Source organism: Sminthopsis crassicaudata, chromosome 1, assembly GCF_048593235.1.
Source record: "Sminthopsis crassicaudata isolate SCR6 chromosome 1, ASM4859323v1, whole genome shotgun sequence".
NCBI lineage: Eukaryota > Metazoa > Chordata > Mammalia > Dasyuromorphia > Dasyuridae > Sminthopsis > Sminthopsis crassicaudata.
The window spans coordinates 647,226,400-647,243,899 of record NC_133617.1 but is presented as its reverse complement, the minus strand read 5'-3'; the positions used below and the strand labels follow the sequence as shown (position 1 = coordinate 647,243,899).

At 31.2% G+C, this 17,500-nt stretch overlaps 1 protein-coding gene across 6 annotated transcripts in view; it reads right to left on the bottom strand.

Moving 5' to 3' along the window:
* Positions 1-17,500, bottom strand: part of CCDC171 (coiled-coil domain containing 171) — a 507,402-nt gene that overhangs the window by 200,417 nt on the left and 289,485 nt on the right. For all 6 annotated transcript variants that reach the window (XM_074282935.1, XM_074282936.1, XM_074282937.1 and 3 more), the window contains one exon: positions 12,911-13,096. In XM_074282935.1, the coding sequence (XP_074139036.1) occupies positions 12,911-13,096 (186 nt within the window). The remainder of the gene's footprint in view (positions 1-12,910; positions 13,097-17,500) is intronic.

Below are 17,500 nucleotides of genomic sequence, written 5' to 3'. Positions count from 1 at the left end.
TATTACACAGAAGTGTAGGAAGGCAAATGATTGAATGAAAGTTGGATAACTTTAATCTCAGTATGAAAGAGGATACCCAATGATTTTTTATGTTGGAGTTATTTTATTTATTTATTCTTTTTAAAAAAAAATCTTTCTTCCTAAACTAGGGCTTTGTTTTTATAAGATTAATCTCTGCAGAGTTCTGTAGGGGATACCTGAACCTTTTCTCTTTTCTTGTTCCTGCTTTGTCTTCATAATGAGTATTATATTTTTCAAGGATTTCATGAGAGGCTCAGTTTCCTACAAAGTAGTCCAAAGACACATTATCTGGGGTGATTAAGTTACAAAAATAAGTCCCTTATTTATTTATTATTTATATAAAAATGAAATTGTTCATTCTGCCATTCTTATTTATTTTATTGGATTATTTGTCTCATTTACATTTAAAAATTTTAAGAATTGGTTTAAATTTTCTTCCATTGAGTAATTTTTACTAAATCTACATTGAATTTTTTTTTTCTTTTTCCTGAGGCTGGGGTTAAGTGACTTGCCCAGGGTCACATAGCTAAGTGTCTGAGACTAGATTTGAACTCGGGTCCTCCTGAATTCAAGGCTGGTGCTCTATCCACTGAGCCACCAAGCTGCCCCCTACATTGACTTTTAAAGATTTTTTTTTAAGAGACCTTGCTGATTCAAGTTCGAGCAAGAACTTGAATCCAGTCCCCAGCCTACATATTTTTCTAACTCTCACAGGAAGTTCAGGGGTAGAAAGAACCTGAAATTCTGTCTTTCTGTACCTGGAGACTCTTTTAACTATTATATTACGGCTTACACCTACAGCAGTCTGAAGAAGGTCCAAAAGAGAGAAAATCTATAATTGTGTCACAATTTCAAAACAGGGCAGGAACTTTATAACTAAGATGACAATAATCAGATATTCCAGATAATATGTCTTTGAGACTACTAAAAGTTTGTAGGAAATTGAGCCATTCACGAGATCTTTGAAAAATACAATACTCCTTATGAAGACAAAGCAGCAGTAGGACAAAAGAAAAGTTTCAGATATATCCTCCAGAAATGTGCAGAGACTAGTCTTAAAAGTAAAGCCCTAGTTTAAGAAGGGACTATTTAACTAAAAAAGGATAAACAAATAAAATAGCTCCACCATAAAAAAACATTGGGAAACTAGGTGGTACAGTGCATAGAGTACCAAGTGTACAGTCAGGAAGACCTGAGTTCAAATTTGGCCTCTGACAGTTCCTAGTTTTGCCCCAGGCAAGTCATTTAACAGTTTGCCTTAGTTTCCTCATCTATGAAATGAGTTCCAGAAGGAAATAGCAAACCACTCCAGTATCCTTACCAAAAAAAACCCAACATAGGATCAGGAAGTCAGACACTACTGAAATAAAAAAAAAAAATAATAATCATTGTGATGCTAGGGATTTCAAAAATTTAAAAAAAAAAAAAAAATCCAGACAAGAAAAGCCTCAAAGTTCAACAAAATTACTAGAAGAAATTAAGAGACTTTTTAATACTTAAAAAAAATTTGCTTCATAAATGAGAGTGCTAGAACAAAGAATAGAAAAATAAATGAAAATTGGAAGAAGAATTAAAATCTTAGGTAGGAAATGTTATCCAAACAAAAGACTCCTTAAAAATTAAAATGGACTAAAGGGATATTAAGGACTCCATGAAATGGGAAACATTAAAAGGTTTAGTGCATCTAATCTTTTTTTTTTTAACTGACTAGGAAAACAGGGGGGGCCAGGGGCACAGACAGGAAAACTGACCAGATGAAGGATAAATAATTAAATAATTATACTAAAATCAATCACTATAAAAAGAACTTGAACATAGTATTTGGATCCCTATCTATTAAAACAAGAAACAGAAAGAATATACCAGCCAAATTCAGAAGAAAGAAAAAAAAAAGAAACTAAAAATCAGAAACATCAGAGTCAAAATTCAATTTTCAGATAAAATTTAAAAATTTAAGCAGCCAGAAAAAAAAAAAAAGAATTCAAGTGGGCAAGTAACTGTAATCAGACTAGACTGACAAGCTACTATCAAAAAATAAAGTGGATAATTAAGAAATGTGATATTCCAAAATGCAAATGAATAACTTGGTCAAAAGGGAAAATGGGATATTTAATAAAATAGAAATTTTAAACTAAAACACATTTTTAAAAGTTTTAAATATATTTTCAATCTTTTACACTTCATCAAAAATTGGGGAAACAAAAAAAACCTCTTGAAACAAATATGAATAGTCAAACAAAACTAATTTCTGCTCCAATAAAATATGTTTCAATCAATACTTTAAGCCTTTCATCTCTGTATCAGGATATGAGTAGCATGTTTCGTCATGGGACTTGGTCAGAGACATCAAAGCTATCAAAATTGTCTGTCTTTACAATGCTATTATTACAATGCTATTATTCTACTGGTTCTGCTTAGTAGAGTATATCATATCTGTATGTTCAAGTACTCTACATCATATCAATATGATCAAGTCTTTTCAGGTTTTTCTGAAACTATCCCCTCATCATTTCATACAATACAATGGCACTGGTCTTTGCTTATCCATTCCCCTAATTATGGACACTTTATTAATGCTTAGGGCCTCGCCAACACAAAAAAGGCTATAATAACTATTTTGGGAACAAATGAGTCCTTTTCCTTTTTATTCAATAGATCTTTCTATTGCTGCTTCAGAGAGTATGAACAATTTAGTAAAGCTTTCTCTTCTTTTGGTTAAAGGTGGAAAATTGGGAATCCGGAGAAGGAAAAACAGTATGATGGAGTAATCCATTGATGGTGAACACTAAAGAAAACATTAGTGTTTTAGATATGAAGTATTAAAAAAAAAAATCAAAGAAAGAAAGTAAGAAGTCTCTGAGTCTACAATGCCATGAGCATGAGAGGAACATTTCCCTATATCAGAGATGAGAAGAGCACATCAAATCCTCTTGATTCATATAGAAGCTCAAATCTCAGGTCTTTATGACCCTTGTGCAAGTCACTGCACTACTGTGAGCATTCGCTTCTTCAACCGTAAGACAATAATAGGGCTGGACTCTACTTGATCTAAGTTCCTTCTAGACCTAAATTTGTGGTCCTATAAATGGGTTGTATTCTCAATATAAGAATATTGTAGCTCTTTTTTTTTCTTTTTATATTCTGATTCATGAAAGGAATATGTAGCAACATTAAAATGAAGCAGAAAAACAAAACAAAACAAAAACCATTAAACAGTCCCTATGTGTCAAGTACTGTATTTGTTGCTAAAGCTATAAATAGCTTGGGGGGAGGGGGAGAAAGTGGAAGGTAACTTGCTGTTCTCAAAAGACTCACATTTTAATTGTGGAAACTATATATCTATAAAAGAAGACACATAAAAATTCCAATTATTAAGAGTGTTACTATAAAATCCAACTAAGCCAATATCTAGATCTACTTATCTAACCATGTCAATTAGATTACCTAAAATGATATGATGACAAATTGCTGGCAGATAGAGGAAAGGGAAAAGGAAGTGAATAATGCTGAACTAGCCAGTCATATACAAATTCTAGAATGTAACATACCCCAACAAGGAACTGAAAGAGAATTTGAAATAAATAGTCTAGAAATTATATTGGTAATTCTTGGATAGATTATCAAACTCTGATTTGTAATAATGTGAACTGTTAAATTATATGCATACATACATTTTATGTATAAATCACTAAAATGAAATATAATAAGAACTTAGCAAATGTCTACTACGGAAATGTACCAGTCACTGGAAATAGTACAGAAATATTTAGCTTTTTAAATATATGTTATATAAATAATACTTTAAATACTATGGGAATTATTTTTATGTATTTGTTATATTTAGCTGTTGCCCAATTTTGTACTTCATTACTGATATTTCAAGTATAAATCGTGAGATATTTTTTGGACAATAGTTTATTTTTATATGTTTCAAGAGTTTAGAGTTTTAAAAATATTCAGATAAATAATGTGCCCTACATTTTAAACTGGTCATATGAATCAAGCCAGATACAGAAGAACTATATAATAATGACATTAAAAAGATGAATTTTTAAATAATTTTAGTTTATAAGAATTTTATTCTTTATTTCCTTAAAGTAAACCCATGATATGAAACTTGAAATTCTAAACATAAAAGAAGAGATTAATAAAATTGAAAGTAAAAAAACTATTGAATTAATTAATAAAATTAAGAGTTGGTTCTATGAAAAAACCATCAAATAGACAAATCCTTAGTAAATCTGATTAAAAAAGGAAAGAGGAAAAGCAAATTGTTAGTCTTAAAAATGAAAAAGGAGAACTTGCCACTAATGAAGAGGAAATTAGAACAATAATTAGGAATTACTTTGCCCAACTTTATGCCAATAAATTCGATAACTTAAATGAATGGAAGAATACCTTCAAAAATATAGCTTGCCCAGATTAACAGAGGAAGAAGTAGTCTAAATAGTCCCATTTCAGAAAAAGAAATAGAACAAGCTATTAACCAACTCCCTAAGAAAAAATCCCCAGGACCAGATGGATTTACATGTGAATTCTACAAAACATTTAAACAACAATTAACTCCAATGCTTATATAAATTATTTGAAAAAAATGGGATTGAAGGAGTCCTACCAAATTCCTTTTAAGACATGGTACTGATACCTAAACCAGGTAGGTTGAAAACAGAGAAAGAAAACTTTAGACCAATCGCCCTAATGAATATTGATGCTAAAATCTTAAATAAAATATTAGCAAAAAGACTACAGAAAATCATTCCCAGGATAATACAATATGACCAAGTGGGATTTATACCAGGAATGCAGGGATGGTTTAATATTAGGAAAACTATTAGCATAATAGGCTATATCAATAATCAAATTAACAAAAACCATATGATCATCTCAATAGATGCAGAAAAAGCATTTGACAAAATCCAACATCCATTCCTACTAAAAACGCTTGAGAGTATAGGAATAAATGAACTATTCCTTAAAATCATGAGGAACATATATTTAAAACCATCAGTAAACATCATATGTAATGGCAATAAACTGGAACTTTCCCAGTAAGATCAGGATTGAAACAAGGTTGCCCACTATCACATTATTATTCAATATTGTATTAGAAATGTTAGCATCTGAAATAAGAGTTGAGAAAGAGATTAAAGGAATTAGAGTAGGTAATGAGGAAACCAAACTATCACTCTTTGCAGATGATATGATGGTATACTAAGAGAACCCCAAAGATTCTGCTAAAAAGCTATTAGAAATAATTCAAAATTTCAGCAAAGTGGCAGGATACAAAATAAATCCACATAAATCCTCAGCATTTTTATACATTAACAACACAATCCAACAGCAAAAGATACAAAGAGAAATTCCATTCAAAATATTTGGGAATCTATCTACCAAAGGAAAGCCAGGAATTATATGCACAAAATTACAAAACACTTTCCACAAAAATAAAGTCAGATTTAAATAATTGGAAAAATATTAAAAATATTGGATAGGCCAAGCGAATATAATAAAGATGACAATACTCCCTAAACTAATCTATTTATTTAGTGCTATACCGATCAGACTCCCAAGAAACTATTTTAATGACCTAGAAAAAATAACAACGAAATTCATATGGAAGAACAAAAGGTCAAGAATTTCAAGGGAATTAATAGACAAAAAAAAAAAATCAAATGAAGGTGGCCTAGCTGTACCTGATCTAAAACTATATTATAAAGCGGCAGTCACCAAAACCATTTGGTATTGGCTAAGAAATAGACTAGTTGATCAGTGGAATAGATTAGGCTCACAGGATAAGATAGTGAAAAAAAATAGAGCAATCTAGTGTTTGACAAACCCAAAGATCCCAACTTTGGGGATAAGAATTCATTATTTGACAAAAACTGCTAGGAAAACTGGAAATTAGTATGGCAGAAATTAGATATGGACCCACACTTAACACCATATACCAAGATAAGATCAAAATGGGTCCATGATTGAGGCATAAAGAATGAGATCATAAATAAATTAGAGGAACATAGGATAGTTTATCTCTCAGACTTGTGGAGGAAGAAGGAATTTGTGACCAAAGGAGAACTAGAGATCATTATTGATCACAAAATAGAAAATTTTGATTGCATCAAATTAAAAAGCTTTTGCACAAACAAAACTAATGCAAACAAGATTAGAAGGGAAGTAACAAATTGGGAAAACATTTTTACAGTTAAAGGTTCTGATAAAGGCCTCATCTCCAAAACATACAGAGAATTGGTTCTTAGAGGAAGAAAAAATAAGTGTAGACAATTGGAAACTAGTTGGATTCCAACTAAAAGAATTCCACACAAAATCACCTCGTTCAATTTCCACAGAGGTATTTTATATATACAGTGTAATTCAATTGGCCTTAAACTATCTTGCAAGCTATAGAAAAAGAAAAAGTTTTTTAAATGGCCAGAGGAGGAAGTGTGAGGAAAAAAAGATAGAAAATAAGCAATCTCAAGATCTTGCCCAAGGGCAACAGAACTTAAATGAGGGTCCAGGGTGTGGTGATTCTGGTTCTCTTGAGGCAGCTTCAACCAAGCCTAGAGAGCAGATTATTGATAGACCCCATCAACTCCACCTTCAGGGATAGAGGGAGGAGGAATAGTGGGAGGGGCAGTGATATCATCAGCAACTCCACCCCCCCAGCAATCACCAACTCCTATAACTAGATTGGAGAAAGCAGTTTTTAAAGTAGCAGAAGAAGGGAAGGAGATAGGTAGTGATCTGAGACTTCAAATTTTTCTTGTGATTCATCCCCACTTCCCTTTGGTGCTTTTCATCTCCCTTCCTGAGATGTCAGAGAGGGCATGATTATCTCCTTTTTAGTGCTTTCATGTCCCTTCCAGAGAAATCAGGGGGGGGGGTGATCACCTCCTTTCTGGTGTTTTCACCTCCATTCCTGAGAAGTCAGGGAGAGTGTGACCATCTGTGTTCTAAAACAAAAGAAATCGGAAGATGTAGAGGGCCAGAACTGAGCAGATGCACTTGGATATTGGAGCACATGAGCTAATTACCAATTGGACAATTCTCTATTAACATGCTTGGAGGATGAACCTACTCAACTCTTTGCTGGCTCAATTGGTGGTTGTAGACAAAGAAGGGGAAGTGACATGAGTGGGCGGAGTAGGAGGAGGAAATTGAGGCATTCTCCTGGCCATGGAGAGAGAGGAAGTAGGTGTGGAGATTGCTAGATCTAATCCCCTGACCAAGACCACAAAAGATCAAGAATAAAGTCATTTTTAATTATCCTGACTCCGGCTGATTTTAAGAGATCCAGGCTCCCAACAATGAACAGGAAAATTTCAGAAAAATCCAGAAAGACTTGTAAGAACTGATGCAAAGTGAAATGAGAAGAACCAGGAAAACACTGTACCTAATATCAGCATTTGTATGATGATCAACTTTGAATGATTCAGTTCTTCTAAGCAACACAATGATCAAGACTAGTACAAAGTACTCATGAAGGAAAACAGTATTCCTATCCAGATAAAGAATGGATAGAATACACATCAATGATAATTTTTTCACTTAATTATTTTTTTTTGCTTAATTACAACTGTGAATAATATGTTTTAAATGATATTTGTAAACTATATCAAACTGCCTACCATCTTCAGAAGATGGAAAAACAAGGAATGAGGAAAAAGTTTTGGAAATCAAAATCTTGTAAAAAATGAATGCTAAAAAATTGTCTTGACTTGTAACAAGGGAAAGAAATAAAATACAATTTTAAAAATTGATCAAATGCTTTTTTTAAAAAAGGCATAAAATCCACTGATGATACTCCTTTAAAAAACAAAACTGGCCAAAGGGAAAAGATATAAAATTTCACTGAAGAAAACAATTACTTAAAAACTGGATATGTGCAAGTAGAATGTAATTGTTCCATAAGACATTATTAAGAAAGCAAAAGTCAAAAGAATGAAAAAAAAATAGAAGAAAATATAAAATTTCTCACAAGAAAAATAAATGACCTGGAAAATAGATCATCAAAGAGAGATAATCTAAAAATTATAGGCCTGAAAATTATGTTAACAAAAAGCACACCAAGATATCATATCTGAATACCATATATAGGATTTATTATATAGGCTTTCTTAAAGTGGAAATTGATTGCTTTATATTTTGAATCCTCTCCTATATTCTACTGTGCAAATAGCATTTTTCCCTTTTCCTATTTTGTACTTAAGTTTAAAATTCCCAAAGGATGAGAAAGACAGGTGCACTGGGAGAAATGGGAAAGGAGAGGAAGAATGGAGAAATTTTTTTTCACATAAAAGAGGCACACAAGAAAGAGTTATTATTACAATACAAGGTAAAAAGTGTTGTGGGAAAGAGCTTTCAGGTTATACCGACTGAAACTCATTTTCATCAGAATTGGTTCCAAGAAGGAAGAATACACTCAATTCTACATAGAAATATAGCTTACCCAACAGGGAAATAATAGGAAAAGAGGTAAAGTGGGAAAGAATAACAAAAAAGTACAGATTATGAGAAGGCAATAGTTAGAAACAAAATGGACTTCTGAGGAGGAAAAAAAAAAGAGGAATAAACAAAAGAAAATGAGATGGAAAGAAATAATAATCTTAACAATGGATGAGTTCACTCATAAAATGGAAGCAAATAGCAAATTGGATTAGAAACCAGAATCCACAATGTTTTGTTTTGTTTTTTTGTTTTTACAAAAGACACACTTGAAACATACCCAGTGTCAAAATAAAGGGCCATAGCAAAATCTAATATGCTTCAGATGAAGTAAAAAAAAGGCAAGGGTAGTAGTAATTAATCTCAGACAAAGCAAAAACAAAAACAAAAAAACCCCACCTAATTAAAAGAGATAATCAAGGAAACTACATTGTGTTAGAAGGTATTATAGACAATAAAGTAGTATCAAAACTTTCTACAAGAAGTTTCTCCAGTAAAATCTTCATTTCTCAAATATACATTAAGTTTAGAACTGAGTCAAATTTATAAAAATAAGAGCCATTCCCCAATTGATAAATGGTCAAGGCTACAAATTTGCAATTTTCAGACAAAGAAATCAAGACTACCTATAGTCAAATGAAAAAATGCTCTAAATCACTATTGATTAGAGAAAGGAAAATTAAAACAATTCTGAAGTATAAATGCCAAATGTTGAAAAGGATGAGGGAAATTAACTATTGATGAAGTAGTACACCAGCACAATTACTCCAATGAACAATTTTAAATTAAGGACAATAAAACTGTTCATACCCTTTGACCCAGCAATTCTATTACGAGGTGTGTAAACCAAAGAGATCAAAGAAAAAGGAAAAGGATCTATATGTACAAAGATATTTATAGCAACTCTCATTGTGGTGACAAAGAATTGGAATTCACGAAGATGCCCATCAATTGGTGAATGAACAAGTTCTGGCATATTACTGCAATAGAATACCATTGTGCTTTAAATAATAATTGGGGGGGGGCTAGTTTCAGAAAAAAATGACAATATCTATAGGAAATGATGCCAAATGAAGTGAGAAGAACTAGATTATTGTGCACAGTAACAGTAATGTTGCAGTAATGATCAACTATGAAAGATTTGACTTCTCTGATCAATACAATGATCTAAGACAATCCCAAAGGATTATCTGATGAAAAATTGCTATCTATCTCAAGGGAGAACTGATTAACTCAGTGCAAACTAAAATATAACTGTTACTTTTAAAATAGTTCTTACTTTTTTTGAAGTACAGTTAATATAGAAATATATTTTGCATGAGTTCACATGTATAATTGATCATATTGCTTGCCTTTTCAGCGAGTGAGGCAGAATGTGGAAGAGAAAGATACTAGAACTCAAAAATTTTAAAAGAATGTTAAACAGTAAATTAGAATTTACAAAATAAAATCTCTTAATTGACTATTTCACATCTCAAAAATGTTTCTAGTTAAAATTCAGAATGTCTTTTTGACAAGCTGATGTACTTCTTAATAACATTTATATTCAAACCTGAAAAATGTTTACTTGCTTTCTAGCTCTTCATTAACAATATATTTTGGTAAAAGTCATCATTAAAAGAAAATTCAATGCACAAATGAATGTTTTGTTTTCTTCTTAATGTGACTCATATAGGTTTTAGAATAACAATGATTCCATCCTGATCTTTGAAGATCTCTAAAGAGAAAAAAAAAAAATCCATCACTTCAAAAGACATTTGGGTAATTCCAATTTTTTCTCACTGCAACTTCCACTTGTTTCTCATTATTTTGCTTAGCTTGGAGCAAAACAGAACAAATAAATCTAATTCCTTTTCTATATGAAAGTCCTTCAAATAATTGACAAAGTAATAATTTTAGAAATTTATTTAAACTAGTCTTCCTCTTTATTAATTATATCAGCTTTGCTCTGGGCTTAGATAATTCCCCTCTTATTCCATTCCACTGGGTTATTCCAACCCAATATGTACATAACTTTTTATTTCTTACTGTTTCTCATCAGAAATAAATTCTAAAACAGTATTCAATTTAGGCTAAAAGAAGTTTCTCATATAGTCACCAATCAAAAACATATCAATTTAATATAAATAAATTGTTTTTGAGTACTTGAGGAATAGGAAGTTTTGATTATTGTTTGAAAACTCTTGAAATAGATATATCTGAAAACTTAATTTGAGAGCTCAGAAGAAATTGTGAGTATTAGCTGCATAATTAATTCAGAAATTACAGCTATATTTCTAAGTTTTATAACTTATCTTCATTTAAAAATCAATTATTGCTTCAGTAAACGATTTTTAAATTCTGGAAGATAGAAGTAACTTTTCTTAATCATTTTAACATTGATGTCAAATTACAAATTTAGCCATATTAAATCTTGGATTCTTCCTTGCCACAGTTCAGTGGACTCTTCCTATTTATATTTGAAAACCTATTTTTCCTAATTCTATGAAACGTTTTTTTAAAAATTTCTTGAGATACAGGTTTGAGAATATAGTTTTATCAGATATCATCTAGTAAAATACTTTATAGATGATGATACCTGAATCTTTTTTTTAATTTAATTTTTATTTTATTTTATAATTATAACTTTTTTTTTTTTGACAGTACATATGCATGGGTAATTTTTTACAACATTATCCCTTGCACTTACTTCTATTCAGATTTTTTCCCTTCCTCCTCCAACCCCCTCCCCCAGATGGCAGGCAGTCTTATACATGTTAAATATATTACAGTATATTCTAGATACAATATATGTGTGTAGAACCGAATTTTTTGTTGCACAGGAAGAATTGGATTCAGAAGGTAAAAATAACAGTTTATACTCATTTCCCAGTGTTCCTTTTCTGGATGTAGCTGATTCTGGATGACACCTGAATCTTTAAAACAAAATGATTTTTCTTAAAGTCATGTAGTAAATTGCAAAGCTGCCATTGGAAGTTGAAGCCTATGACTCCTAATCCAGGGCATTTTTGATTACATAAAGGAGATTTTCATTTTTTAAATTTCAAGGAATTTCAATGATAAAATCATGACATTTTGATCTAATTTATCTTCCTAGTCTTTCTCTTGAATCTGCATGTATGCTAGAGGGGAAAATGTTTTTTGGACCGCCTACATTTTAAATTTCTCAGCATTGTATACTTTTTTCCTTTCTTTTGTTCATTAATTTGTGATAAGCTTCTGTGCTTGTTCTTGAGGTTTTTGTTTGTTTGTTTTCTTTTATAGGTTCCATCCTGGTATTGTCATTTTTCCTCTCAATGATTTTTGTATCTTTTCATTTTAAGCTTGAAATGCTCTTTTCTTTAACTTTCTTATTTTTACTTGATCATGTGACATTCATGTAAATTCTTAATTAATTTTAAAATTCTATTTATTCATTTGAAGTTATCTTGCATTGTTTCTAGCAGTTGAGCTGATTCAATTATTTCAAAATATTTTTTAAAAAATTCAATCAGATAGGACAATTAGATGGCACAGCAAACAGAGCACTGGCTCAGAGTCAAAAAAACCTGAGTTCAAATTTTATCTCAGATACTTATTAACATTTAATAGCTGGGTGACCTTGAGCAAGCTACTTAGCCTGAATTGCCTTACCAAAAAAAAAAAAAAAAAGAAAGAAAGAAAGAAAAGAAAAAAAAAAGAACAACTAGGGTTTTTTGTTTTTTGTTTTTAATTTTATTTCCATTGATGATTTTCTATTTTGGACAATCTGTCTATTTAGACAGTATTTTTTATTCTTCTTCTTAACATGTTTACATGCTGTTTTTCCACAAGTGGCAATGTTTCAGTTCTTTCAATTATCACACTCAACCATGTTGAGAAGGAAACAAAATTCTGAACTTACAAAATAGTTTTCTAACATCTATCTAATTAGGAAAGTCAATGAGATAGATAGATAGATAGATAGATAGATAGATAGATAGATAGATAGATAGATAGATATGTACCAGCCACCTAATAACAGATAGCCAGGACTGAGTTACTTACAAAATAACTCTAATACTATTATTTTCATGGTATATACTATTGAACCTTAGATTTTACTTCAAGAAGAAAAGAAACAAAAAGAATTTTGGAGTTTAAAACTATAGGAATAGCAACTGATGACAGTTTTGAGAAAAATGAAGAATGAGTAACTATTAGAAGATTATAAATAAATTTCTACTTAGTTATCAACAAAAACCTACTTTGATACATTTCAGTCATCTCAGAAAGAAAACCTGCTTGTTGATATTGATATATTCTCAGAGCAATAGCAGCTCATGCTTCTAAATATCTTATTGAAGCAAAAGAAGAGAAAATGTCATAGTTTGAAATCTATTCCCTATTGAGTAAATACACATTATTTTCATAAAAGCTCGTACACAGAGGTAATAAAATTTGTATACAAGAGACATTTTAATACCTTAACAGCTTCACCAAGAGTTTGGTTTTTGTCCGCTTCCTCACTGGAATGCAGTTCCAATCTATAATTTAACTCCTGAAGTTGTTGTGCCTGTTCATTCAGAAGCATTTGGGCCTGTTGTTCCCGAAGTAATGCATTATTCAACTCTTCACAGGCACTTTCAAACCTCTCATGGGTGATCAATTTCTGATAAAAGGGGGAAGAAGTGATTTGTCATAAAATAACTCTACTATTTATATATTTGATCTTAAGAATTGTATGTGCAAACATGCAAGTGTCAATCAAACATTTGAAAACACATAATGCATATCAGAACATTTTTTTTTTACTTTACAAAGTAAGCCATATATAACTGATTAGAATTAACAATACAAAATCTTTCCCACAATGCACTGAAGAAAAGTTTTCTTTTCAATTCTACATAAATCAAAATTTAAATTAAATTTGCAGAACTTTTTTAAAAGTTTATTTCCATTTCAAATGTATCTATTAAATCTAAAAATATATTTAATATTATGTTGCATTTTATTAAAATAATATTTATGATTAAAATAAACATTTAAAAATATTAAAAACACTATTTCCAAAGTCTAAGGAATTTTGGAAAAGTTTATAGAAGGATTAAAACAATCTATTTTATTAGTAAAGATAAGGTATATAGTAGTCCAAAGTTATATTCCTGAGTACATATATCAAATGTAAGCAAAAATTCTGAATTATATGTTTGTGTAAAAACAGATTTTGATACAGAAATATAGATAATTTAGTAGTGTAGAAAACTGGCCTAGGAGCTAAAAAGACCTGGATTCAAGTTTTACTTCTGACATTGATGATTGCATGACTTTAAACAAATTATTTAACCTTAGAATGCCCTAAGCAACTCTCTAATGTTAAAAATAGAAAAGAAAACGTTAACTTATTTTGATAGAGTGGGTTTCCTTACCTAGTATATTCCTATATATTCCTGAAATCATTGGTCCAGTTCCAATCCTGATCCTTAATCTGACATCTAAGAACATATTAAATATAAATTTTATGTAATATTACATTAGTACCAGGATTTTATGTTCATTTTTTAGGGGAAGTAAGAATGGAGATGTCCAAACCTTACAAACAAATGTAGAAGATTAGAAATATTAAATGCTTACCTTTTAATGATCAGAATACAAAAAATGTATATTACAAATTAATAATGAATAAATGATTAAAATTATTCTAATATTCTAATCTAAATATTCTAAAGAGCAGGATTGTGAAAGAATAATTCATAAAACACTTTTGTCAATTAAAGAAGGAAAAAAATCAATTAGTTGAATTAGAAAACAATCTTAAAACCTTTTAAAATAAAACAAAAATAAATTTAGAAGAACAAAAGATTAACAAAATTGAAAGAAAATAATAAATTTTTAAAAGGTGGGATTTATTTTGAAAAAACAACAAAACAGATAAATCATTAGCAAATCTGACTTAAAAACAATTACAAATATAAAAAAAAATTAGGACAGGTAGGGCATTAATTCAATTTTTCTCTTGCCATTTGGGAAATCATTTGGAATTACATCCAAAAGTCAAGAAACTGTATACTTTTTTTTTTAAATCACTAGTGTTATCATAAAGAGAACAAAATAAAAAAAAAAGAAAAGAAAAGAAAAAAAGAAAAAAGAAAAGAACCCATGTGTACAAAGATATTTATAACAGCTCTTTTTTTATAGTAGTAAAGAAATGGACACAAATGAAGTACTATATTAATTGGGGAATGATAAATTATGGTATTTCAGTGCAATGAAATACTTATTGCACTATAAAAATTGATGAAAAGATTTTGGCTTCAAAGAAACATGAACAGATTTGCATGAGTAGATACAAAGTAAAGTGAACATAATAAGGAAAAAGTTTTATATTATATCAACATTATAAAAACAAACAACTTTGAAAGACTTAAGAATTCTGATCAGTAGATTAGTCAGCCATCATTCCAAAGTCAGGCAATCAGCTACTATTTCTAAAGTACCTATGAAGGGGTAAGCATTATGGTAAGTATTGAGTATAAAATGAAGTATGTGAGCTATATCCTGAGAGAGAGGAAATGAACTCAGGGTAAAGAATGAGAAGTAAATTTTTCTTAGATCTGTCCTAAGTGGGAATTAGTTTAACTTGGCTATGCATATTTGCTGCAAGGGTTTTTCTTTTACACTTATAAGATAAAAGGAAGGTAAAGTAGGTTTTCTTCTTTAAAAAAAATAAAATTTAATTAAAACAAAAATAAAGAGAACTGTCATAAAAGGATAAATTGAAAGTCTATGTGCTATATGTATACAAGAAAAGGAGTGGACAATATTTAAGGGAACTGGAAAAACTGAATTAATAAATATTAATTATTTACACGTATCATGCACTGTGTTAATTGCTGTGGACACAACTGGAAACTCTAAACAATTCTTGTTCTCAAGAAATTTATATTCTAATAGAGGAAAAAGCATATACAGAAGGTTTAAGCTACAAATTGGAAGGAAAGGTCTCAAAGCCCTTAGGGGTAAAAATTTTATCTTAAAGAAGTACAAAAATGATTTCTGATCTTTCTTTTTTTCTTGAACCAAGCCTTAGAGACCTCAATTTTTCTTTTATTTTTCCATTCTTTTTTGACTGAATTTTATTATGTAGTTTTGTCTCCTGAAGTCATTAGCTTAAATTTACACAGTTCTAATTTTTAAGTAATTATTTTCTTCAGTAAGCTTTTGGACCTCTCTTTTTCATTTGGCCAATTTTGCTTTTTTTTCCCCTTAAAGTTACATTTATTTAGCATATATACACATGAAAGTTCTAGAATTCCTGTCTGATCCCATCCAGCAGAACACAAATACAAATAAATGTAGATGAATGAGAAGGGGACCTAGACTCCACAGTAGTAGCGAGGTGGTACAATCCTGGCAGTCCCAGCTGCAGGACAGAAGAGAACTGGACTGAGATGCTGGGTGGGCCATAATCCTGCAGAAGCTAACATTAGAATAAGTATGCTCCATAACTAAAGGTCTATTTTGTGTTCTCAAAATAGTACTGCTGGCCAATCCCGTATAGTCTCCTCTCTAGCAATGAGATATCTTTGCCATCCATGAAAAGCTCTCTCTCTCCATCTTTGTCAAAAAAAAGTCAAGGTAATAGTAGCAAAATGTCCATTAGGGCCTTTTCAACTTACACTTGGGTGGCCAGAAACAGGCATTTCAGCTTTCCAGTGGAACAGTTAGAAGCACCTTTCTCAGTCCAATGCCAGTCACAGGACTGAGATGCATATGCCTGCTGCTCTATGACCCAAGATGGGTCATTCTTGTCCCACCGGCCATCTGGCCTCAAAATCTGCTGCTGCAGGCTCCTGCCCAGTGCTGGCCCCAGCTGCTTGGCAGAGGCTGGAAGTTACAAAAAGCAGACACAGGACCTCCCAGCCTGCTTTTCATTCTACCTCCCCCTCTGAAGTATGCTTTTTAAGGAGTTCTTTACTTCCATGAATATTTGTATCCCCTTTTCCATTTGGCCTACTCTGCTTTCTAAGAAGTTCTTTGCTGCCATGAACTCTTTAACCATTAGTACAATTCATTTTTAAGGGGAAGGCAGCTAGGTAGAAATGAGGAAGACCTGAATTCAAATCCTCCCTCAAACATTTATCAAGTGTGTGATGCTGGACAAGTTACCTAATACTGTTTGCCTCATCTATAAAAGGAGCCAAAGAAGGAAACTGCAAACTTTAAGATCTTTGCAAAGAAAACCTCAAACAGGGTCACAGGAAGTCAGACATGATGACCAAAGCAACTAAATATTTTAAGTGTTATTTTCTCCAGTACTTTTTTGTGCGCATTTTACTTGGAAGTACAAAACTAAAAAACTCAAAGTAAACAATAGAGGTGCCATAGCACCCAGTCCTGTATCCTGTGCCAACGAAGGCTCCCCTGTAATCTTTAGTTAGTTGTCTGACCTTCCTACCATCTCCAGTCCGAGAGTTCCAGAAGTCACTGCTACTTTCACAGCTCTTCAAAGCTCACGGCTGGGGCTGTACTAAGTATGTTCAAGGCTGGCTTCCACTCTAGTGTTCACAAACCCCTCCTGCCACCTCCTAAGTTGTCTTAGCCTGGAAAAAATATCTCACCATTAATTTTTTGTTGATTCTGCTACACCAAAATTCTTTTTGAGGTAATAATCTAAAACTGGAAGAGAATATTAGGAGAGTTCAGCTGGGTTGCTGCTTCTATTCTACCATCTTCAATAATAAATGTTATTTGAAGATGAATTTTCTTACACTATAAACACTATTTTATTATTATAAATATATTATAAACATTATTATAGTCAATCAGAGACTTCTGCCATTCTTTGGGATCAGTTGTTGAATCAACATTTTTAACATCTTTTTCCTTTCCCACTTTTGTGTTTAAGCAAAAACTTTTTTTATTTTATGTAATCAAAACTGTCCATTTTAACTCCCATGATTCTTTTGAAATCTTGTTTATTAGTTAGTCTATTAGGTTCTCTAAGTCACCATATTATCAACAAAAAAGTAATCATTTTATTTTCTCTTTGCTTATACTTCTTCACTCTATTTTG